Below are 23,479 nucleotides of genomic sequence, written 5' to 3' on the forward strand. Positions count from 1 at the left end.
TTGTCCCTCAGTATTAATTAAATTAAATTAAATTAAATTTTTATTTTATTTCTTTTGAGACACTCCTTTCTGATACAGGTTTGATTAAAGACCTGCAATCTTCTCCATCATGTCAAAAAAACTGAAGATCTTTCTTGGTAGAGGTTTCCAGAGTTACCTGCTAGTTTCTCAGCCAAGCAACCTAGGACTGCAGATGTGTTCCTGTGTTTAGCAGGATGACCTGAGTCCTGGCAAGCTACTTCTCCATTTAAATTGAGAATTTCAGTCAATTTCTGGAGTGCATCCTAAAACAAAAATGTACAAGGGAATTTGGTAAATATATCATCACTTAGGTTTTTTCCTCCAGGGGAATCATTTGAGACAAAAGCTATAGCCAGTTATGAAATTAACTCAGAATGCACCTACAAAATGATACAATGCACTCAATGATATCAATGTTATTTGATCAACCTGGAAGTTTTCTTACATGAATTGCTAGATTCTACTTCATTCAAAATGTAGGGGCGCCTGGGTGGCTCAGTCGGTTAAGCATCTGGCTTCGGCTCAGGTCATGATCTCACAGTTCGTGAGTTCGAGCCCCGCGTTGGGCTCTGTGCTGACAGCTCAGAGCCTGGAGCCTGCTTCAGCTTCTGTGCCTCCCTCTCTCTCTGCCCCTCCCCTGCTCATGCTCTGTCTCTCTCTGTCTCAAAAATAAATAAACATTAAAAAAAAAATGTACCAGTTGTATTAAAAAAATATGCTGTTTACTCCTGAATCATTAAACAGACTAAATCCACCCAAATGCCAATATGATTGATAATAATAGGGTCTTAGTGATGTTTAAGTAAAAGGTTACTTACATTTTTTTTTTTTTTTAAATCAATCAAGAACAAAGCTCACCAGAGTTTTTGAGGCAAATTATAACAGAAACCTCTCATAAGCCTAGGTAAAGGTCATTTCATCAGTGACTGGGCCAAAGGCTTTTCTCTTCTGTTCATAAGTTTTTCCATGTTGTGCCCAAATGTCTGAGGCTCAACCAAATGACAGATGCCAGCACCCAAAATTTAAAAAAAAACAACAAAAACCCATTCCATAGAAGATATGGACGAAGGCAATGAAAGTTTGATACTTTTGTTCTATTTAAGGGAAAATCAAGGTCATACCAATCTTTAATATGTTAGAGTAAGACTCACAAGGGATTTTAGTATAATAGCTTTTTCTCTTAATAGGAAACATTAAAGAAAACCTTTTGTTATGAGGAAATTTGTTTAGAGACAGGTAAGAAAATCAGCTCAGCAATTGAACATCGTCTTCCAACTTCAAGAAGATTGCTGTTTCAAATATAAATGTTTTAATTTTTAACACTTTAAAATTTTAAACCAAAGCTTTATAGTAAGTTAGTGATAGAAAGAGGATGTAGCAATTCATTAGAAATAAAAAAGTTTACATAATGCCCCTCAGTCAATATTCAGTCAATATTGAATGAAACAGACCACAAATGTATAAAGAGGAAATGCATTATATCAAAGGTTCTTTGTAGGCATTTATCCTGTGTTTAAGCATAGGTGACAGTTTCATTAAACAGAAGTATTAACTTACTTTAGTGGGCAATGGACATTCATCTAGTAACAATGTTATAACAGCTGGTCCCAGTGGATCTTCCAATGGAATAACTCTAATTAAAGACTGGACAACATCCAACCATCCTTCATCTAGAGCAAATCAATAAGATTATATGGTAGAGCCACTATTTCTAAAATGTGAAAATATATCACTTATAACACAAGGTGACTTTATATTAAAATAGAAACACTTTTGGCTTTCATCTTGTAGCTTTTAAGCAGTTAACATTTGGCATAGACAGTCATTAATTGTAGTCATCACGGTAGAACCAAAGATTCTTAATTTGCAGGAGCCTGGTGATTTGGGGGCATCTTTATTTGGAGAGAATTGAAGCTATGGTCCTGGGTTCTCAAATTATAATTAAAATAGTTTTCAGCATCTTGTTTATAACATAGGAGCGTACTGAGAAGATTAAATATCTGAAGCAGTTGGCTCTACTTTCAGAATGATACTTAGGAAATTAAGGGCCAAAAAACTACCCTTCCCATTCTGGAAGAGTTTTGGTCAAAGATCTGTCAATGCTCCCCCAAGTTCTCTTTTAATAATTTAGGTGAAATAAAACCGTTGCTGAGAGGTGCAGCTACATATTCAGGATGCAATATATAGTGATTATTAATTTTTACCTTTGGATAGGAAAACTTCTGCACACGTAAGGCTTTTAATGGTCATGTGTATTAAGTACTTTTGGAATCTTTTATTTAAAATAAAGTGGTCATATTTTCCATAATTATGAATTCATTAGAAAATATTTTTTTAAAAATTTGAAAAATACCTGTTTCTGCCATTTCGTGCAATGTAATCATTGAATAGGGAGGTTCCTGATCACTGAAAAACAAATAGTCAACACATCAAACTTGAAGAAATAAGAAATGACAATTCCAAATAAAAATTCAAACTGACAGTGTGGTATAGAAAGAGAAAGAAGAAATGAACATGGAAGGTTGTGGAGAAAGAGATGGAAGAGACAACTGGAGATACACGCTGTGAGTACAAATATACACCACATGTGTTCATTTTCAAGACCAAGACCATCATCTGTGATGGCCCATAAATAAAAGGGGCGGGAGGGCATAGGCACGGACCACCACATGGCCTGGAGCAAAAGCATGGGACTAGAACTGGAGACCACAGAACTACTCAGCTTTCTCTAGAGGCCCAATGCCAACCAAGATGAGCTAGGGAGGCCCAAATCATCTTCCTCCAACTTACCTCAAAGAAACACCAGGAAGGGAGATTACAATCTCAACTGAGGATTTATAGAAGAAAGCGCCTACATAAACGTCTTCATTTTTAAGTGTTCTTCTGGGAGATAACACTATTTGCTTAAGTTTCATAAAATGGCAGAAGAAAAAGAAACCAAACTTAATCAAGGAGATATTTAATATTGTAGATGATGCTCTAAAATGGCATTATAAACTGTAATTTAGTGGGTTTTCAATCTGTGATCCCAGGAATCTTAAGGAAGTGCTTTAGGGGAACTTCACTAATGAACGAAATATTTTCCATCAAACAATGATAAATCTAATTACTTAGATCTAATTCAGGTTTATTTACATATCATGGCTCTCTGCTTTACTATGAAGAAACCTGTAAAAACTATTGTTTTCAATCATTTAATCCTCAGAATACTCTTATGATATGGAAATTATTAAGTTAATTTCAGGTACTCATTAGGTACTGGTTATCTGACATACCCTGTACCTTTCCATAACAAGGGAAAATTATCATTTAGAAGATTTGCCTTAGCGGCACCTGGGTGGCTCAGTTCCTTAAGCATCAGACTCTTGATTTCAGCTCAGGTAATGATCTCATGGTTTGTGAGATCTAGCCCTGCATGGGGCTCTGAGCTGACAGCATGGAGCTTGGGATTCTCTCTCTCCCTCTCCCCTGAATGCGCACACACACACTCTCTTTCTCAATCTCTCTCAGAAGAAATAACAAATAATCATTCAAAAGATTTGTCTTAAATGATGTAACTGACCAATTACACATATTTCCGGAGAGCAATCTGGCAATAATGAAATTAAATGTCCCAACAATGCCAGAGAAACTATTAACACAGGTAATAGATGTGTAGGAGATATTTGTCATAATGTTATTTGTAGGAACAAAATTTGGAATCAATGTAAGTGACCATCACCAGATAACAGGATAACAAAATAGAAGACTTTCAAACATACAAAGGAATAATCTGCAGGACTCAGAAGCAGTTGTAGCTTGATACACAGCAACATAGGTCTCAAATAATGTTGACAGAAGTTAAAAACAAAGATTTATGTATCACTTATGTAAGTTTTTAAAATCACACACAAAATACTATTATAAACTTCCTATAGAGACACAAACATACATATGGCAGGCAGATTGGAAGAAAATAACCTTAAATTCACGAGAATGGTTACCCATTGATATTTGGTTAGTGGGTCAGGCAAAGGAGACAACAGGATTAGGGAAAAAGGAAAGAATAATAAAAATGTGGTAGAGTCAGTGACCAATGAGGACTACAACACCTCGATTCTACACAGATGCACTTTAAGGACACACACACACATCCTTACATTCAAAAAACAAGATAAACTTCTCTGTGGAACAGAAATGCAGCAGAAATTCCTGGTGGGACGCAGGAGCTAAAGCTGCAGGACAATGGGGCTCACTGTCTGGAACTAGACAGAGGTGACCAGGAGCTCTATGCCTGCAGGGTAGGTAATGGGGACCAAAACCACACCTGTGCAAGGGATGGAACAGACTCAGGAAGTGAAGCTCAGATGGGGTTCCCCTCTCAGTGAAAGAAGTTGGAAGAAAGTTAGGAATGACAATCTGACCTACAACTGATATCAAGCTGCAAGTCTCCAGTGACAGAAAAGGCAAAGAAAGCCATGTAGCAGGACTCAGGCTATGGGAACGCAGACCTGCCAGTTTTAGGTTAAGTCGTAGACTGAAGGTAGATGGAGATAACAGCAAAAATGACAGGAAGAGAGACAGAGTGACAGAGAGGAAGACAGAACAGACACACACACACACACACACACACACACACACACACACAGTGAGGAAAAAACTTCCATCAGGAGGAGTCTGTAACTTAAAGTCCCAAACTATATGAGAATAATATTAATACCACTGACAATTTGAGGATAAAGTCACTACCAAAAAAAAAAAAAATGCAAATAAGAGAACTTCAAAACGACTTTAAGTATATTTAAAGTGTGTTTCCTATATAAGCCTCTCACTACAGCTTTAGAAACTGCTCCCCTCTCTCAGATCAACATCATCCTTTCCTAAGTAACAAGCAGAATGAGGGGAACAATCAATACCAATTATTCTAGAATTGTGACATCTGCATACATCCTTTTAGGTATATTCTTACCAAGTCCATCAGTCCTATCTTCCACGGTTAGTTTTAACAGCCTTATAAACTTTATAGGTATGAAATTCTTCTCCTTTAGTAGTTTCTGAAAAACAAGCTACAGTGACTATGTTTGTAACTGTCTGAACGCTGTTTGGCCATTAGCTTCTTGAACAGGTCCCGTCACACTTGCTCTACATCTGCCTTATTTGCTCATTCTCAGAAGCGTTCTAGCTATAATTTGGTATAAGCAGGTTTACGGTAAAGATGACCCTATTACTCAAATGTACGCTGTTTGCCTCAGGTTAGTGAATTAGTTGCTTCATCAACAAGTTCACTTATAATGTGTAATATTTTCTAAAAGACTGGAGATAAATCTCCTACTCTGCTTCCATACTGTCTTAATCACTTTCTTAAAAAATACGGCAAAGCCTATTCTGTACTTCTCGAATGGGCTTAAATAACACTGCTTGTGGTTTCCTTATTTGGGAAGGGAAACTTTTCATTATAATTTTATAGTATGTTTTAAATGTCACCATGCAGAGAGGCACCTGGGTGGCTCAATCAGTTAAGCGTTGACTCTTGATTTCAGCTCAGGTCTTGACCTCACAGGGTTGTGAGATGGAGCCTTGTGTGTGTGCACCCCACCCCCACCCCCCAGGTGCAGGTCTACTTAAGATTCTCTCTCCCTGTGCTCCTGCCCTGCTCACGCGCTTGCATGTGCTGTCTCTCAAAAACAACACAAAACAAACAAAAAAAAACAGGCACCATGAAAAAACTTTAAATAACAGTTTCTAGCTTCTTGACTGAGTTTGAGGGATGTAAATGGCATAGATTTATATTCAATAAATATTTTCTACAAACATATGAGCATTAAAATTCATAAAATTAACAACAAAACAAGAGGTGTTGGTGAGGATGCAGAGAAAGGGAAACCCTCTTGCACTGCTGGTGGGAATGCAAACTGATGCAGCCGCTCTGGAAAGAAGTGTGGAGATTCCTCAAAAAACTAAAAACAGAACTATGACCCAGCAATTGCACTATTAGGTATTTACCTAAAGGATACAAAAATACAGATTCCAAGGGGGTACGTGCAACCCAATGCTTCTAGCAGCATTATCAACAATAGCCAAATTATGGAGACAGCCCAAATGTCCCTTGACTGTTGAATGAATAAAGATGTATATATACAATGGAATATTGCTCAGCCATCAAAAAAAAAATAATAATCTTGCCACTTGCAATGACGTGGATGGAGCTAGAATATATTATGCTAAGTGAAGAAAGTCAATCAGAGAAAGAAAAATACATGATTTCACTCATATGTGTAATATAAGAAATAAAACAGATGGATATATAGGAAGGGCAGGGAAAGAGAAGAGAGGGAAACAAACTACAAGAGACTCTTAACTGACAGAGAACACACTGAGGGTTGATGAAGGGAGGTGGGTGGGAGACGGGCTAGATGGGTGGTGAGTATTAAGAAGGGCACTTGTGATGAGCACGGGGTGTTGAATGTAAATGATGAATCACTGAATTCTACCTCTGAAACCAATGTTGTACTGTATATTAACTACAATATAAATAATTTAAAAAAAGAAATAAAAAGAGTCTATCCACAGTATAAACAAAATTGAGTCAGATATCAGAACTGCTTCAAAGGCTGGTATTAATGTTAGGAAGACCTTTCTGAATTGGTTATGGAGAAGATTTGTAAGAACCTCCTTTCCCCGGCCTGTTCTACAGCAGATATTAAGATGTACAAAATAAATTTATTTCTATGAGGGAAAAAATTCCCCTCAGAATAATATGCACAGGTATACCTTGCTTAACGCTATAATTTTGAGGAATTAAAACTAGGTTTTATAAAAGTGATTATCCAATATTTAGATACTTAAATTTACTAGCAGAGCCTGAGGCAAAAAGAACCCAGATATAACTTTAAAAAAAAGTTGGGGCACCTGGGTGGCTCGGTTGAATGTCTGGCTCCTCTTGATTTCAGCTCAGCTCATGATCTCGAAGTTCATGGGATCGAGCCCTGTGTCAGGCTCTGTGCTCACAGTGTGGAGCCTGCTTGGGATTCTCTCTCTCTCTCTCTCTCTCTCTCTCTCTCTCTCTCTCTCTGCTCTTCCCCCCTACTTGTGCTCCCTCTCTCTCTCTCAAAATAAATAAGCATTAAAAAAAATACTATCATCTACTGAGTGATTGTTATGTGTAAGGCACTATTCTAGAAGCTTTACATATATTATGATAATCTCTGTAAGAAAGACATAATTTCCCTCTTATAGATGAGGAACGTGAGGCTTAGAGAATTAATTCACCCACTATTATGTAGCTAGTCAAGGGGCTGGGCCGAAATTTGAAACTTGGTTGATCATGGTTCTAAAACTTTTGCTCCTAACTACTGAACTGCAGTTAAGTTAAAATATTTTTTCAACTTGAACAATGTTCTTTCATTTCACTGTTATTCAATCTGGGATTTCATACATATAGTTAGACAAAGCAGGGGAGAAACAAAACACGTACAGGTGTGCCCTGCAGTTTCAATTTACAAGCTTCCCAAATGGATCTAAGATGGCCAAATAAGGGATACAAAAAGAGAGGAGGACGAACGCTTTCCTTGATCTATGTCCCTACATCGCCAACAGAAAGTGCACACAGCCATGCTCTCGGAAAAATAACTCATCTTGAATCTCTGGTCTGTGGCGTAGATAGGCAAGCAAGATAAGAATCAGTCTTTGTGAAACCATTTCCTATTGTAGCTTGCAACACAAACTCGCTCCTTATTTACTACATTCCCTAATAAAGATCATAGCTTTGTGTTTTCTGCTATTGAAATGTTTAGATACTTCCAAACAGGAGTAGATGTTAGCAAGTAAAAATATCAAAGCTTATAATTTACTCTGCCATCAGAGGAGAAATAAAATATTCTCCCTTGCCTTATGAGCTCAAGGCTTGGTGAAGAGATCCTAATGAAGTGAAGGAGTCAAAGGTTATGGTTCCTATAGAACGCTGTCATCTCATAGGAGGTGGCGAGGAGTCAGATACTTACTTGTCTACAAGAGTCCGTATGACTGCTAGTGTGTCCAGCACTAGTCCATCTACATTTTGTTTCTTTCTCCTTGGCTCATGTGGTCCTCGGCCCCTCCTTGGTGGCCGAACAGGGTCCCGGGGTTGGCTCCTCATGTCAGCAGTGGGTACTGCACTGTTCTCGGCTTGTTGCTGCTGGGTGTCAACATTATCTTCCGCTCCACTGTCATCTCGGCAGATACAGGAATTACCCATGGTAGCAGTGGCACCTCTAGTCCCCAGGAAGTGGGCTATGTGCTCCTCAAGAGTCAACAGCAGACCCTGGCCAAGGCTTCTGCTCACTAAGAACACGGCCCAACCAAAGACAATCATTTAGATAGTTTTCAGTTTTCCAAGTACTGTTTTCATAATCTGGAGCGGAGGAACTTGCATTCTATTTGTTTTTAACAAACGAATATGGAAGAAAGTTGCAGAACCGATCTCCAACATTATCAATTACAGGGAATCTGGGTCATCCAGTGGCAGTTCTAAAAGAGAAGAAAGGAAAAATGCATCAAAGATTCTTGGTCATTTAATTACTCACAGTTTCTAAGTTTGATTTTATAGGCATAGGATTATAGTGGGAAATCATCTCTGGTTATTTTTATAGGTTTCCGACACAAAGAGGTACCTTTACATAAGGGAATTACAATCAAGAACTTCTTTTTAGCATTACAACATAAAGTTGATTGCTAAACCATATCCTTGTAAACCACACAAATTACCACTGATTTTCCCCCCCAAAATCCATATGCATGGTTCTACCTATGCAGAAATACATTAGAAGAATGTGTGCCGTTGTTGCAAAGACTCCTTTAATGGATTAAAAAAAAAAAAAAAGAACTGTTTCCTTTTTAAATTTAAATGTATGAGAAAAGTTAATATTTCAAATAAACTATCTAATTACAGATGCTTATTGTTAAAAAAAAAGTTATGATACAAATATGCTAGCACCCACTTGATATCAAGGAGAATAAAGAGTAGAGCGTTTCTCTTGAATGCAATCACCAAACTGTACACTTTCCCATTTGGAGGCACTCTTGAGAATTTACAGAAATCATACAAGCAGTTACAAAGTTTTTCTGTTATGTCAGCAAGACTGTTTGGAGAGAGGCAAATATACATTACAAAGTTACATTTTCACAACGATGAGTTTTTTGTACAATATGTCTGCTGCTACTAAGTTACGAAAGAGCACACCCATGATCTTTGTCTAAAAATACTGACTAGGCACCCTATGCCTACACCATGCTGGCACTGGGAAAATAAAAATGAACAAGGCACAGTCCCTGCCCTCCAGGAATTCATGGATGGCAATTCTCATCCCATACAGTCTGGTCATCAACAAAGACCTAATGATAGAACCACCTCCTCATTAAACTAAGAAAATCTGGTTAGGTCTAGAAAGGATTTGGAAGAAGAAAACAGAAGTGGGAGGGGGTTGGCAATAGAAAGTAAAAAATCATGCCAAGACCCAGAGACAAGACCCATAAGGACAAAATGGACATATAAGGAATAGAGACTAGTGTGTACTCTCAACATTTGGTTATTTACAATTAAATCTGTGTATATTGAGCACTGGCTCAGGAATAGCTATAAATAAAATGTGTAATTCAATGGAGCAAGAGAAAAGCAAGAGAAAAATTAACTCCATTATTGGGACAGATTTGCAGCAAATTCTTTTAAATATTTGCCTAGTTTAATTACTCTTCATGGGGGAAAACTAAAGGAAAGGAGATGGAGATAGAAGATAGATGGAGATAGAAAGCCTTTACTCATACATATAATAATCTAATATAACCCATAGAGGGAGGGACAACAGAAGGAAGAGGAGGGAGGGATGGGAAGAAAGAAGAGAGTTAACAGACAGTATCTCTCTCCAGACTAGCAAGATAGCAATGGCTGAGCCAAGTAATACCATAGGTATTTTGGTTCTCCCCAGTCAGGCTGTCTTTAAAATTTGGATGTTATACTTAAAAGGATGTGACTGAAGTATAGGTAGGAGCATGAGACAAGGACTCTGCTGGAAACAGCTTCTTAAAAGAGAATCAACAAAGAGTTGAATACCATTCCCATTACTGCAGGGACCATGGTATACATACAATTCCCCTCAGAGAGTAGATAATTAAGAGCTCTCAATGCTTAAAAGGACAAGAGACAGAAATCAGAAATAAGGCTTTAAAAGGGTCCCTGCTATAAATTTCTATTGATCTTATAAACTATGCTGCTAAGACCAAAAAGTAACATATTTAAGAAGCAGTGCTCCAGCCCTTCTCACAGAAATTTCAGAGAAGACACTGTTGGAACAATTCAGACGAAGCGGGTAAAGAACCCAACGTTTTCTGACAGGTCTGCCCAGTTGATATGCCACTAGAGCACTCCCATGAAATATCAAAGAATTATATTAAAAGTTTTTTATCTGTTAACTTTTTAATGTTTACTTATTTTTGAGAGAGAGAAAGAGAGAGAGCACGAGCACGAGCAAGCAGGAGTGGGGGAGAGGCAGAGAGACGGAGACAGAATCTGAAGCAGGCTCCAGGCTCTGAGCTGTCAGCACAGAGCCCGATATGGGGCTCGAGCCCATGAACCATGAGATCATGACCTGAGCTGAAGTCGGACACTTCACCAACTGAGCCATCCAGGCACCCCATCTGTTAACTTTTTAAAACAAAAGATGGATGCACTTTCATTTTAAGACTGAAAAGTGAAAGCCTCTCTTCTGCATAGTCCATTCCTTTCCCAGGGGTAACCCCTGCTGAAAGCTTCATGTGTCTGTTTGCACACTAATATACTTAAAAACAACAACTATTTTTTAAGAGAGAGGCCACAAGTGAGCAAAGGGCTGGGATGGGGGGCAGGGAGAGAAAAAAATATCCCATGAGGGGCAGAGGAGAAAGGGAAAGAGAAGTGGGGTTCACCTGAAGTGGGGCTCGTGCTCACTCGATGTGGGGCTTTACCTCACCCAAAGCAGGGCTCGAACTCGAGAACATGAGATCAAGATGTGAGCTGAAGTCAAATGCTTAACCAACTGAGCCACCCGGGTGCCCCCCCCCCCCCCCCGCCAATTTTTTAACTTAAATAGGATGATGCCATAAACATCTGAGGTTTGCTTTTTTTCTTCTTAACAATACATTTTTTTGTTTATTTGAGAAAGAGAGCATGAGTGGGGGAGGGGCAGAGAGAAGGAGAGAGAATCCCAAGGAGGCTCCATGCTGTCAGCACAGAGCCTGATGCAGGGCTCGATCTCATGAATGGGGGAGATGACCTGAGCTGAGATCAGGAGTTGGATGCTTAACCAACTGAGCCACCCAGGCACACCAACAGCACATCTTTCTATACCAGTATATCTAAAACTACTCCTCATCCCAGTTAAGTCTGTATCAAAATCCATACTCTGGATTGTCATAGTTTCTTACCCACTAGGCCATAAAAATCTGTGTCTAAACCAACTAATACTTCGGGGACGGTAGTGGGAGTGGTCCAGGATTCAATACAAGGGAACTCTATTTGGTAATGCTTCATTTCCTGGCCAAGTGCTCTCTTACCCTGAACTGCTCCGTGGTGTTGGGGTTACTGGAGCAGAGGGAATTCTACTGGCTTCTCTAAAGCTCCTGAGCCTTTCCAGATGATCAATATGGAAGTTGGGATAGGCGTGTCATGTAAATAAGATTCAGTCCACTCAGACACATTAAATTGGGGAATGCATAACTGCGGAAGGAAGACCAATCAGGCATTTTAAAAAACTGGTAATGATTTGAGAATGTCAGTTGAGATTAAGTCTCAGAAAAAGTGTTGGGAGAGAACAGAGAATCCTACAATTACAGTTTAATGCCATCACTTGTAAAGCTATTTAGATTAACAAGAAATGATGGGAATGCTTCTGAGAAATACAGTGGGTTAAAAAAAAAAAAAAGCTTGTTGAATCTCAAAGTCTTAAACTTCATTCTATCCAAAAATGTTTTGCTAAACTGGATATAGAATAATTAATCTATGCAGATTTCCTTTTAGTACTGTTCTAAAGTAAAGGGAAGATATCCAGTACCTATAGGTATTTATAAAAATCTGACTAAATTTGGAGGAAGATGACAAGAATTCAGTGAGCTTTTGCTTATTTTCATACTGAACTCAAGTGTAGTTCAGGTCAAGTTCTTCCAAAGGAGTCATTTTCCCCAAATGACCCCAAAATGATGCCAACTACAAAATCTGTCATAGGAGGAAATGGGAGTAAAAAAATAAAGTTTTCAAATATTTTAAAATTAAAGACTTTCTCGTTAATTAAAGACCAGGTGTAAAGAAGAGGCTAATTAGGTGGGGGAAATCATAAACAGACAAGAAAAAAAAAAGAGCTGGTATCTTTAAAAAACTTCTGAAATGAACATACAGAGAATCTTTAAGGGTCACATCTAAAGGCAGGGGACATAAGTGAACAAAGGGTATGATCTTTTAGATTTATTCAGTACTAAAGAACATATAGGTTTTATCAGGAAATCATTGCCACTTGTTATACTTCTCTCACAGAACAAATTGTGAATACTTTAGGCAAAAGACGAGGTAATGAAGTTAAACAATTACACTTTACACAGCTTTGTTTTATCTCATTCCTAAAATCATTATGTGGTCCTCTTCCGAAGGACCATTGTTTTAAGACAGTAACACTCAGCCTACAGATCTTATATAGGATGCCAGAGGTCACCTCCAGTACAGGGTACGGGGCTTTGCAGTCAGAAAGACTGGGCGCAGGTCCCAGCTCTGCAATATTTACAGCTATGCATTCTAAGTACCCTGACTATTGACACACTTTAAAACATGGAGATAATAATAGTTCTTACACAGTACTACTGTGAGGATTAAATGGAATAGTGCATGTAAAACATGTCGCACAGAGCCTTACACTTACACTGGATCCAAAAATGCAAGATGTTATTATAAAATGAGTGACTAAATAATCTGGGATGTGGGGACTCTGGAGTAAGACCTGATTTAAGAGCACTAAGAAGGGCGCCTGGGTGGCTCAGTCGGTTGAGTGTCCAACTTCGGCTCAGGTCACGATCTCACGGTTCGTGGGTTTGAGCCCTGCGTCGGGCTCTGTGCTGACAGTTCTGAGCCTGGAGTCTGCTTCAGGTTCTGTGTCTCCCTCTCTTTCTGCCCCTCCCCTGCTCTCCCTCTGTCTTTCTCTCCGTCAAAAGTAAATAAACATTAAAAAATTAAAAAAAAGAGCACTAAGATAACTGTGGGGCACTTGGGTGGTTCAGTCAGCTGAGTATCCAATTTTTGATTTCAGCTCAGGTGATGATCACAGTTTGTGGGTTCAAGCCTGGCGTGGGGTTCTGCGCTGACAGTGCAGAGCCTGCTTGGGATCCTCTTTCTCTGCCCTCCCCTCTCTTTCGAGATAAACTTTAAACAAAGAAACAAACAGCACTAAGATAACCAAAGAAGTTATCTTTTATAGTTATCATCTACCCTGTACTAAAATAATTTTTACTTATCCATACTTTTAGACAAAGAACCTTAGAAGGGATTGTAGCTTAATCATCCCAAAGGCAATGTCCATTAGAATTGCTTAAGTACTTCTTAAAATGCAAATTCCTGGTTCCACTCCAAATCACCAGCATCAGAATTTCTAGGATGTGACCCAAGCAACTATTTTCTTCAAATTCTCCAGTTGATTCTGATGGTGGTCAGGTTTGGAAATCACTGTGCTATAGAACCTAACACAGAAATGTGTCACAATAGGTAGGACCTACTAACTGGATGAAGGAACAAATTGAAACACTACAGAGTGATTCTTCTGAGGTCAAAAAAGTTAATCTCCCTTTCCAGAAAAATGAACTGATACTATCTTTGAACTTAGCCTTCTGGAGAAGGCAGCCAAAAAAGCCATTAGAGTACAGTTACATCCATTAATGATTATATACAGTACATATTGACATAATGAATAAAATAGCTCCCTATTTTTCCCAACAGACCCACCCTATGAAGCATCATGAATCGAGATGGTACCCTGCTGATGGGTAATGTCATTCAATGGTTGACAGACTGAATGAAATGGATAATGAATAAGAATAGAGATTATGTAAAGGCAAAACATCTCAAATACCTATATACTTCCACATAACTTTGATGACTACTTAGCATTAGATGGTTGGCTCGATTTTGAGAACAAAAAAAGCTAGTCACATAATTTAAATATACACAAGGACTAGATCTGTGGCTGTAGCAGTCATCAACTGACGTGGCAACCACCAACTGATTAAATTATAATGATGCCACTGGATGCCATTGCTTAGTAGAGACACTTTTTACCATCTAAATGATAATGCGTTTTAAATCATACTGTTCATAGCCATTTTGCTGCAAGTGCATAATTATAAAACATTTCCTTTTACAAAATAAAGTAATAACTATTCTTTCCATTTCTATGTCATTTATGATTTATTAGATTTTTACATTTTATTTACTTTAGCGCTGCTCTGAAAGGGAAAAAGAAATCAAACTTGGGCTCTCAGAAAGTTCAGTGTTAAGGCAGTGAGGTCTGGTACTCAAAACACAGACCTCCACCATCATAAACTATCCACCACAGAGACATGTGGCCAACTGATCTAACTCTGTCTGACGATGGTCCAGGAATCAATGATTCATCTCTTCAAATATTTGCTTGCATTCAATCATAATAAAGCTCAGTGACATTAAGAATACTTTCTTTTCTCTGAAAATAAGACTTCAGGATTATGCTGCCAAGAAGGGAGAAGCTGGTTAAATGAATGGCTATAGGAAGAAAAAACACACTTTGGGCATGAAATTACCATTGCTGTCATCTTCACCTCATCATTCCAAAACAGTGTTCCAGGATGCAGTAATTTTTTCCAAGCCACTCCCCAATTCTCAAAGACTAAATCCTATAGCATGAAGAGTAACAACATGTAATACATTGAAAATTTGAATGGTTTTCTTTCATTAGATCAAGTTTTGGATTTTATCCTAAGATAGTGAATATGCATAGGACCAGGGATAGCATCCAGTGTCATGTTTAATGCGCCCTCGACATTTTATTATGGACAGCTTCAAACATACAGAAAAGTTGAATTTTACAGTGAACACCTACATACCCACCATCTACATTCTAACAATAACATTTTACTATACTTGCTTTATCACACACCTATCCTCAATCCATCTGTTTTTGATGCATTTCAAAGTAAATCACAGGTATTAGTATACTGGCTCCCTAAATAATTCAGCATGTATATCACTAACTGGCCTTCAATATGTTTTCAGAGGTTAAACCTACACATAATGAAAGATACAAGTCTTAAGAATATACGTGCCAAGTTTTGTCAAATGCATACACCTGTGTAACTCAAAGGTAGACAACCTTACTCAAATATTTTTGTTTTTAAAATATTCTACAGAACAGCCCAAAGACCATAACTTTTTTTTTTTTGAAGACTGTGTCTAAATGGGGAAAAGTTGGAGGTCAACAAGGTTATTTAGTTGTACAATAAGTAGATAAGAAAAGTGTATTATATGTCAAGAGTATACTTACAAGTTGAAACAGAAACCACCTAAAGACATTTTAACAAGAGTGTTTTTCTCTAGACTCAAAAGCATCTGATATTCTGTGGTGGGGGTGGGGGTGAGGGGGGAAGATTGTGAAATATTTGGTTGGGACTTCACTTTTCCCCCAAAAGGAAAAGCAGCTCTGGTAAGATAGTTTTACATGTCAACCAGGTGTCCAAAACTATCTGCATTAGTGCTGGCCACTTGAAGTTTAAGCCAGATAGGGTACTATTATCCCAGAGATCATAACTAAACTTCACATTGTCCGAGAAAAGCACTGGGTAATTTTCATACTTCTGCTATGCACAGAGGTTAGTTAGAGAAAGTACAACTTTGGGAGGAAAAGTAGTTAATTTTTCTGGTTGAATTGGTAGAGAAGGAGTAGCTGGAAAAAGCTTCTAAAACGTTGGGAACTTTTTAACTCAGTAGCAGTGGTGGCTGTGGTCAGGTGAGATTTTTTAGCAGAATAAATTATAGAAGATAGCCCTGACCTGAAACAGTACAAAGGAGAAGAGTCAAATCCTTTTAATATTCAAAAATTGTAACAAGAAATAAAATGTAGGGCTGGGATAGAGTAAGGAATTTCCAGAAGCAAATAATAGTAAAAAAGGACAAGTAAATAATACTTGCCTGGTCTCAAGAATTGAAAATTTTGCCTTGAATCCAAAACGGAAATGCTAAGGAAGAACTGAGGTAAGCGCTAATGATGGCTACAGTACAGAGGGGAAAACCACACGTAATACGCCACACTATTGGGGATTTATCCCCCCTGGGAGACCAAATAACAGGAAGTCATATAGATCTGTTACTCAAACACATATATCATCCACAAATCTGAAGGAAAAGGACTTTACTGTTACAGAACTCTCTGCTATTAAGAAAACAAAATGTGTCAATAGCATGTATGGCAACACTTTCCTTAAAGAGATCTACTTAAATAGTCAATTGCATACTCAATTGGATACCTATTAGAAACTAATAGGCAGTCAATAAGTAATTTAAGTGAATTTATTCTAAAATCTGTAAAAATGAAATATTTCCAAAGGAGTTATCACTTTGAAAAACTGAGACAACATCACTCAATAAATATAAATCCAATGCTTATATGCACCAAGCAAAGCCAAAGAAAGGTCCTCATGTTTTTGGCAGAGGGACAAAGGACAGCAACAGACAACACACCTAGTGCCGGACCCATAACACAGCACATGCCATAGAAGCTTACGGATAAAGCATTAGGTCTACTAGGAGGAGGCCTCTCCCTCGACCGTTTTTCCAGTGGAAAAGGAACTTAGTGACCTTCAAGTATCTCTTACAACCAAGTTTTTAGGTGACTATATATACCAGAATTAGCAAAAGGGGAATGAAGATTTATCTGCGCTGCAACACATTCATGTTTTAAATTATAAGCCAAAGCATTTTTGGTACAACTATGCCTGACCACACAGTGAAAAGTTAACCAAAAGCCCATAAGTTAAATAGATAAAGATGAAGCTAATAGTAATTTAAATGGCAGGTGGGGGAGGGGGGTAGAAAAGAGGAAGCACAATGGAAACCCAAGATCCATTTGAGACCATACTGAGGATACATCCTAAATAAGCACCCTTCCTGAATATGGCAGGAACCCCATTCTGCATATGACATGTAAGAAGCTTTGCACTGTTGCCAAGTTTCCCAGGACAGACTCAGAGACAACAGTAAACTCTAATGCTATACTAGTTTTGGCTTATGAATACACATTTTAGTAATTCTTAACAATTCACTTCATAAGTTATTAATAAGCAGCCCTTAGGTATATGAAAGTATGAACAACTATGAAGCAATAAGAACTGAAAAAAGGAGTTGCACTTCTCACAAAGAACGGTGGGGTAGGAGCCGTACTTGGAGAGTCACTGCATTAGGGGAGCCCAGGAGCAGAAACTTAACTCTTCCGGAGGTAGAAGGGGTAAGAAAAAAATTACATTGCAACGTTAAACCGAGGTAATAATCAACTTGCCAAGTCAAGTATTTCAAACGTTCTATTTGATGTGCATAGGACCCATGATATTATGCCTGGAATAATTTCAAACAACAAGAAAGTTACATGCACGGTTCATTCATTAACAAACTTCTGGAGTGCATCAATTCTTTAATTTTTCAAACACATTCTTCATTTTCAAAAGCTCAGAAAGGGAGAAAGGAAAATATTCTCTTACAGCCAACCACTATAAAATGTTTGCTTCATTTAGCCTTGTATATATCACACAGTTATATACAGTTTTCTATAGTTAAATATGCTCTTACATCTTTAACCAGCAAGCATTCTCTTTTGAAATGGACACGGAGAGTAAAATTTAACAATTTTACCTTTTTTCCCAATCATATTGCAAAAGCTATTTCAAAAGCTGACCACCGAATAGATAAACCAAAGTGAAAATATTCATTCTTTTGCACTACTAAAATTGTAAGTCTCCTTCTAATGGTTTTGGCCCAAGTTTTATCATTCACCACTTCCTATTCTGTTTTTCAATTTTCAAAATTGTACACAAGGAAAAACTATCCAAACTCAATGGTAAACGCGAAGATGCCAAATATTTGAAGAGAAGCTACACTGATAGTTTACTGCTCCCAAATAACTCTGGATATAGACTGTTGGTTCCATTGTGATTCCCATCTGTGGTGCCTAATGATTTTCCATTTACTTTTTAAGCCCTGTGACTATCGCACCTACTTTACAAGCATCCGATCACGAAACAGAAAACTTCCAATTTGAAGTCGTAATACTGATTACCATCCTTAAGAATTCCTAATAATTTCTCAAACTATGTAGATATTAGAGTATCAAGGAGAGTTGTATTTTAAAGGATGCAAAATGACTTCTCACTTCATTAAAAAAATTATTTATTTTTGTAATTCCTGATAGGCTGAATTAAGATGAGTGTAGAAACAAAATGAGTAAATGCACTTCAGGAACACACAACAATTTTTTTGTTATTCTCTTGCCAAAACACACTTCAGAGCTGTATTGAATAACAAACTTTTATACATAATGCTAAGTTTTTATTTCCCCTTGTTTCTTGGCCAATTTACTAAGGTGAAAAGTCATTTGTTGACAAACTGAAAAAGTCCACATAGAGCATGCTGGAACATTTCCTATAATCAATAACTTAAAAATAATCATGGAATACAAAAATAATGAAGGGTTTGTGAAAACAGCAAAAGCAGGCCACAGACATTAAGCAGTAGGTCAGGACAACATGTATCCTGGGAAATCAGAAAGCTCATAAAATCACCACAGTGCTTTTTTTTTTTTAAAGACCCATGGAATATAAAATTAGAAAAACATGAATTTCAAGCCAGCTTTTAGCTAAAAAACAACAACAACAACAACAAAAACTTCAAAAATCACAAATTATCCAACATCTGGAAAACCAGCTAACAAACGCCATTAACCAAATATTAGGAAAATGTCATACATGGACTCAAGTATTTTATAGCTTCATAGGGGGAGCTACAAAGCAAGATGTCATTCGAGGAAATGTAACTTCTATATATGGGGAAAAATAAAAAGAACCATTGTGGAAGAGAAATTTAAAAGCAATTGCTTATGTGCCTCATAATCTAGTTTGAGGCCACCGCAGAGTGCAGAAAGGCGTAATATTCGTGGGGGAAAAAAGGAGGTCTCATTTACAAAATCACAAGAGAGGAAGCATGATATTCACTACATGTAGACATCCAAAGGCCATAAATATATAGATGGAAAAAGGGGAGGAGGTTTATAATATTGAGATCAAATTTCAGCTGTCAGAGAAAAACTTTCTGAAGGAAAAGATTATATTCTAGTGCTACCTCCTGCCAGCACCATCAGCAGTTCAGAGTAAATTAAAACTCTGGGAGCAAAAAACCGGAAATCCCTCCACTCCCATCTAAGCAGGGGCTGAAACCATGGGTTTAGATCATAATATGACCTAGAAAGCTCTGAACCTTGAGGTTTTCATACAATATGGCTCCCAGTACAAGAGGTGATCAACAATTGTGTTAATACTAATCCCTTACATCTACATACTGCTTTACAGTTTAGAAAGTGCCTTCACTTTTCTTTTCCAACCCCTTTGGTGGTAGAATCGCAGTACTTGACTCGCACACAGCTTGTAGTTTGTAAAGTATCTACACGTACTGCCCTATTTTACAGAAGGGACCCGAGGAGGTTAATAAGGACGGTACACGGTAGGTGAGGGGCCTGGACGTCTGCAGGACCCTACTCAGTCACTCGTAGACACTTCCAACCTTCTGAAGTTCAAAGTACAACACTCCAAGGTGGAGCAGCCAGCCTCATTCAGACAGCTCTACGGCATGGAACTGCACAGTTTCAGTGAACCATATCTGCCTCGCTCTCCCTCCCCGAAGACAGGGAAACTGAGGCACCAGCTAGGAACAAAAGCCACAGCTAGAGTCACGCAAGCAGTGCTGTTAGGATGGACTTCCCTCCACCCCACCTGCACTTTGCCCAGAAGCAGCTGAATCCTGTGTTTGAGACACAGGTTCGGTCTCCAGAGAGGAAAACCCTTGCCATTACTGCTTCCCTCTCACTATTCTCCGCCGGGCTTTCCTACCGATGGTGGTCTCTTCTTTCCAGAGCCGCTCAGCAATAACCTCTCTCTAGGGCCCTTACCCATTTTCCACATCGGGCCTCCGGAGTAAAAGAATCCTCTAGCTCTGGCTCCCAACTCCTAGCCCCTCTCCCTGAGGTGTCTCTCGACCCGAAGGCATTTCTATGTCTCCCAGGGGAAGGTCCGACTTCCACCCGTGCCACCTAAACCTTAAACTCCACAAAAGAAAACCCTCCCAAAGCCTCCTCCCGTTACCCCTTCCGTCCAGGACACCCTAGAGGAGCACCCCTAAACATCAGGAGCCTCCCAAGAGCTACCTGCCTCTCACCTGGGCCCTTTTAGCCACGGCCTCCTCGGAAGGGCGACCCCCAACAACCTCCTCCGGTCACGAATCCGCTAAAGGGGGAACACCCTCTTCCAGGTACCTCTTCAGGCGCCTTCAGCGCGGGCCTCAGTGGATAACCTCCGGGCTGTTTCCTGGGCTCTGCCCAACGCCACTCCCTCCCGGGCCCCTTCCCGGAGTCTCCCTCAGCCCCAGTCCGGTCTCCCCACCGCAGACTCGGGCGGCTGTTCCCCTCCCTCACGGACGTCCCCAGCCCTCGGGCTCCCCCCAGCTCCGCGTCCCCAGTGGTTTCCCAGAGCAGCGCGGCCGGGCTGCGGCACTGACTTCTCCAGCTCCAGGGCCCACCCGAGGGAGGGGGCGGCGGTGGCGGCGCGACTCCTTTGTGACAGGTCCGAGAGAGCGGTAAAGATGGACGCGAGGCCACGGCGCTGCCATTACGCGCTGGGCCCACCCCCGCTTCGTACCGCCCCTGCCCTCCCTCAGTCCCCTAGGAAACGCCCCTTCCTCTGTGGCAAGCCCTCTCCCTTACAGCCAATCATATTTCAGGGGTGGTATCACGTGATCGCCCGGCCCGACCCGCCCCCCAAGCACGAGCTGGCCAATCCCCTTGCTGAGGTGAGAATGGCCCAATCAAGTCTCTCTGGCTAGCTTTCCTGGTACCGGATTTCCATCTGTCTCCTGGGGAGGAAGAAAGGTGCGGATTGGGTTACGCTACCGGAAGCGGGGCGGAACTTTGTTGTGGCGGTGAGGAAGAGGAAGCCCTGAAGGGTCAAAAGGAATACAAAAGCAAAGGCTATTTTCCTTCTTTTCTTTTTTTCTTTCTCTCTTTCCCTTTTTTTTTTTCCCCCTAAAGAGCGCGTGGCCTTAGTGGTGGCGGTTTGGGGTGGGCGCCGCCGAGGTGAGGGGGTCTAGCCTCCTGCACGCTGGTAGGTGAGTGCGGCCTGGGCCCTGGCAGAGAGACCTGGGCTCCAGCTTCTTCGCTGAGGAGATGGGTGTGTGTTGGGGGGGGGGGGGGGCTACGTCTGGTGTGAGGTTTAGGGCCAAGCCCGTTCTCAGTCTGCGCACTTGCCCAGTATTCTGAGTCACCGGGGCCAGGGGCTTGCTGGGGGCCAGCCTGAGGGGAGCCGAGGGAACCCCGCGGGAAGGCCTCCAAGTCGTCTGGGGGGAAGGATCCCTGCCCTTTCTAGCGGTCTTGGGACTTCGCACCTCTTGCCGGATCTCTTCCACCGTTTCTGCTAAGTGGGGCCACCCAGGTTCCAAGTGAGGAGCGGGCTCTCTCCCAGGGGTCTTGGAAAGGCTCCAGGTTACTCAGGAGATGTGGGAGTGCCTGGTTGGACATGGTTGAATCACAGAGTGCAAGTGTAGGATGGGAAACACATTTATTATGTACCATGCACCTTTTGCTGTGCTCAATGCGTTTTCTTCTGATAGATAGCAATCCACCGTGCTCGTTTCGCAAAAAAAAAAAAAAAAAAAAAAAAAAAAAAAGGAAACTAACTGAGGGTTGGGTTGAAGGATCTTGATTGAGAGTTTGCTCACGTGAGTTGTCAATGCGCACAGGTGTAAAGGTGGCGACCTACTTGTTGATAGCAGTGGTTTTTAATCTAGTAGAAAACGAGATCTTCTGTGGCCTGTTTAAATGCAGATTCTCGGACCCTACCCCCCAGATAGTCTGACTGAGTAGGTCTGCAGTTGGGACCCAAGGAAGCCAAGTGCGGGCCTGGTGGTCAGAATTCCCAATGCCCTCTTGTGTATACCAGCTGTGAGGTAAGATTTGTTGATTGTTCGGCTGTTTGACTTGATATCAAACAGGGACCTCATGAAATAGTTTGGAGGGCACGACTTCTGAAATCCTTGAAAAGAATCAGTGTTTATTCTCCCTTTTGATAACCAGGAATTGAGCGGAGATAAAAGCTTTTACAGTCTTTCAAATGGAGCATGAGAGGAGCTGTTAACAATTTATAGGGGTCTGAAAGCAGAGGCTGGCCACATATTTTTCTCAGCTGAAGTGTTGGTGTCTTAATCCCTTACAATCAGTTAGAATTATGTCAAGACCATTTACCTGGTTAGCAGTCTTCCCTTGTACCTTCTAAGAATCTTGATATTTGGTTAGAGTTAAGCTGCTGCCTCAGAAATTGAAATCCACGTAGCTGGTAAGTGAAGCAATTAAAGTGCGTGGTTCCGCCATTCATGCACTCATACTGTAATCGTGCCTTTTGGGCAGCTGCATTAAACAAGTTCGGTATATTCACTGTTGATCACCTTTTGAAAATGCTTTGTTTTCATTCTTAAATGTGATCTGTTTCTTTATTGTAGGATGTATTTTAAAAGTTGTTTTCTGTTTTTTGTTTTCTGCATTTTCCTGGCGATATATCCAACTATGGATGTGTTTTTGTTGGATTTGGTGTTTGTCAGACTTCTTTTCATTCTGTAAAATTCTTGGCCATTTGATATTGCTATGCCCCATTGTTTATCTCCTTTGCTGATTTAACACAGATCCTTTCACTTTATTGTCTATGCGTCTTACTCCTTTATTTTTCCATACTACATCCTGGATAATGTTTTCTTCATTAATTCTCAAGTTATTTCTAATCTGTTATTACACCCTTCCATTGACATCTTAAATTCAGTTATTGTGTTTTTTAGTTCCTGAGGTTCTATTTTATCCTTTTTCAAATGTGCTATGCCATTGTTTCACAGTCTGCTGTTAATTTAGAGGCTTGGTTTTTGTTTCTTTCAATGCAGTAAGCATTGTTTTATAATCTATATGTGTTAATTCCACTGTCAATTCCCTTTGAGTCTGTTTCTTTTGCTCATTATTGCTGCTGTTTTTCCTCCCAGCTCACCTTTACCTTTTTAAAAAAATTTATTTATTTTTGAGAGACAGAGACAGACAGAAGCCCAAGAGGGCTCTGCACTGACGCGGGTCTCAAACTCACTAACCTAAGATCATGACCTGAGCCGAAATCAGGACTC

General features: G+C 39.9%; 2 protein-coding genes across 6 annotated transcripts in view; one reads left to right on the forward strand and one right to left on the reverse strand.

Moving 5' to 3' along the window:
- RSPRY1 (ring finger and SPRY domain containing 1) overlaps positions 1 to 20,958 on the reverse strand; it is a 43,790-nt gene extending 22,832 nt beyond the window's left edge. The window contains exons 1-6 of one of the 3 annotated variants that reach the window (XM_030298216.1): positions 20,489 to 20,958; positions 8,976 to 9,116; positions 8,001 to 8,505; positions 2,375 to 2,427; positions 1,579 to 1,691; positions 158 to 284 (exon numbers count right to left, since the gene is read on the reverse strand). In XM_030298216.1, the coding sequence (XP_030154076.1) occupies positions 158 to 284; positions 1,579 to 1,691; positions 2,375 to 2,427; positions 8,001 to 8,350 (643 nt within the window). In that variant the 5' untranslated portion in view covers positions 8,351 to 8,505; positions 8,976 to 9,116; positions 20,489 to 20,958. The remainder of the gene's footprint in view (positions 1 to 157; positions 285 to 1,578; positions 1,692 to 2,374; positions 2,428 to 8,000; positions 8,506 to 8,975; positions 9,117 to 20,488) is intronic. The other 2 variants (XM_030298215.1, XM_030298214.1) reach the window with 2 other exon arrangements.
- Positions 20,959 to 21,231: 273 nt separating this feature from the next.
- Positions 21,232 to 23,479, forward strand: part of PSME3IP1 (proteasome activator subunit 3 interacting protein 1) — a 31,268-nt gene continuing 29,020 nt past the window's right edge. The window contains exon 1 of one of the 3 annotated variants that reach the window (XM_030299731.1): positions 21,232 to 21,433. The gene's annotated coding sequence lies outside the window, so the exon portion shown is untranslated. The other 2 variants (XM_030299734.1, XM_030299733.1) reach the window with 2 other exon arrangements.

This window comes from Lynx canadensis, chromosome E2 (genome assembly GCF_007474595.2).
Source record: "Lynx canadensis isolate LIC74 chromosome E2, mLynCan4.pri.v2, whole genome shotgun sequence".
NCBI classification, from domain to species: domain Eukaryota; kingdom Metazoa; phylum Chordata; class Mammalia; order Carnivora; family Felidae; genus Lynx; species Lynx canadensis.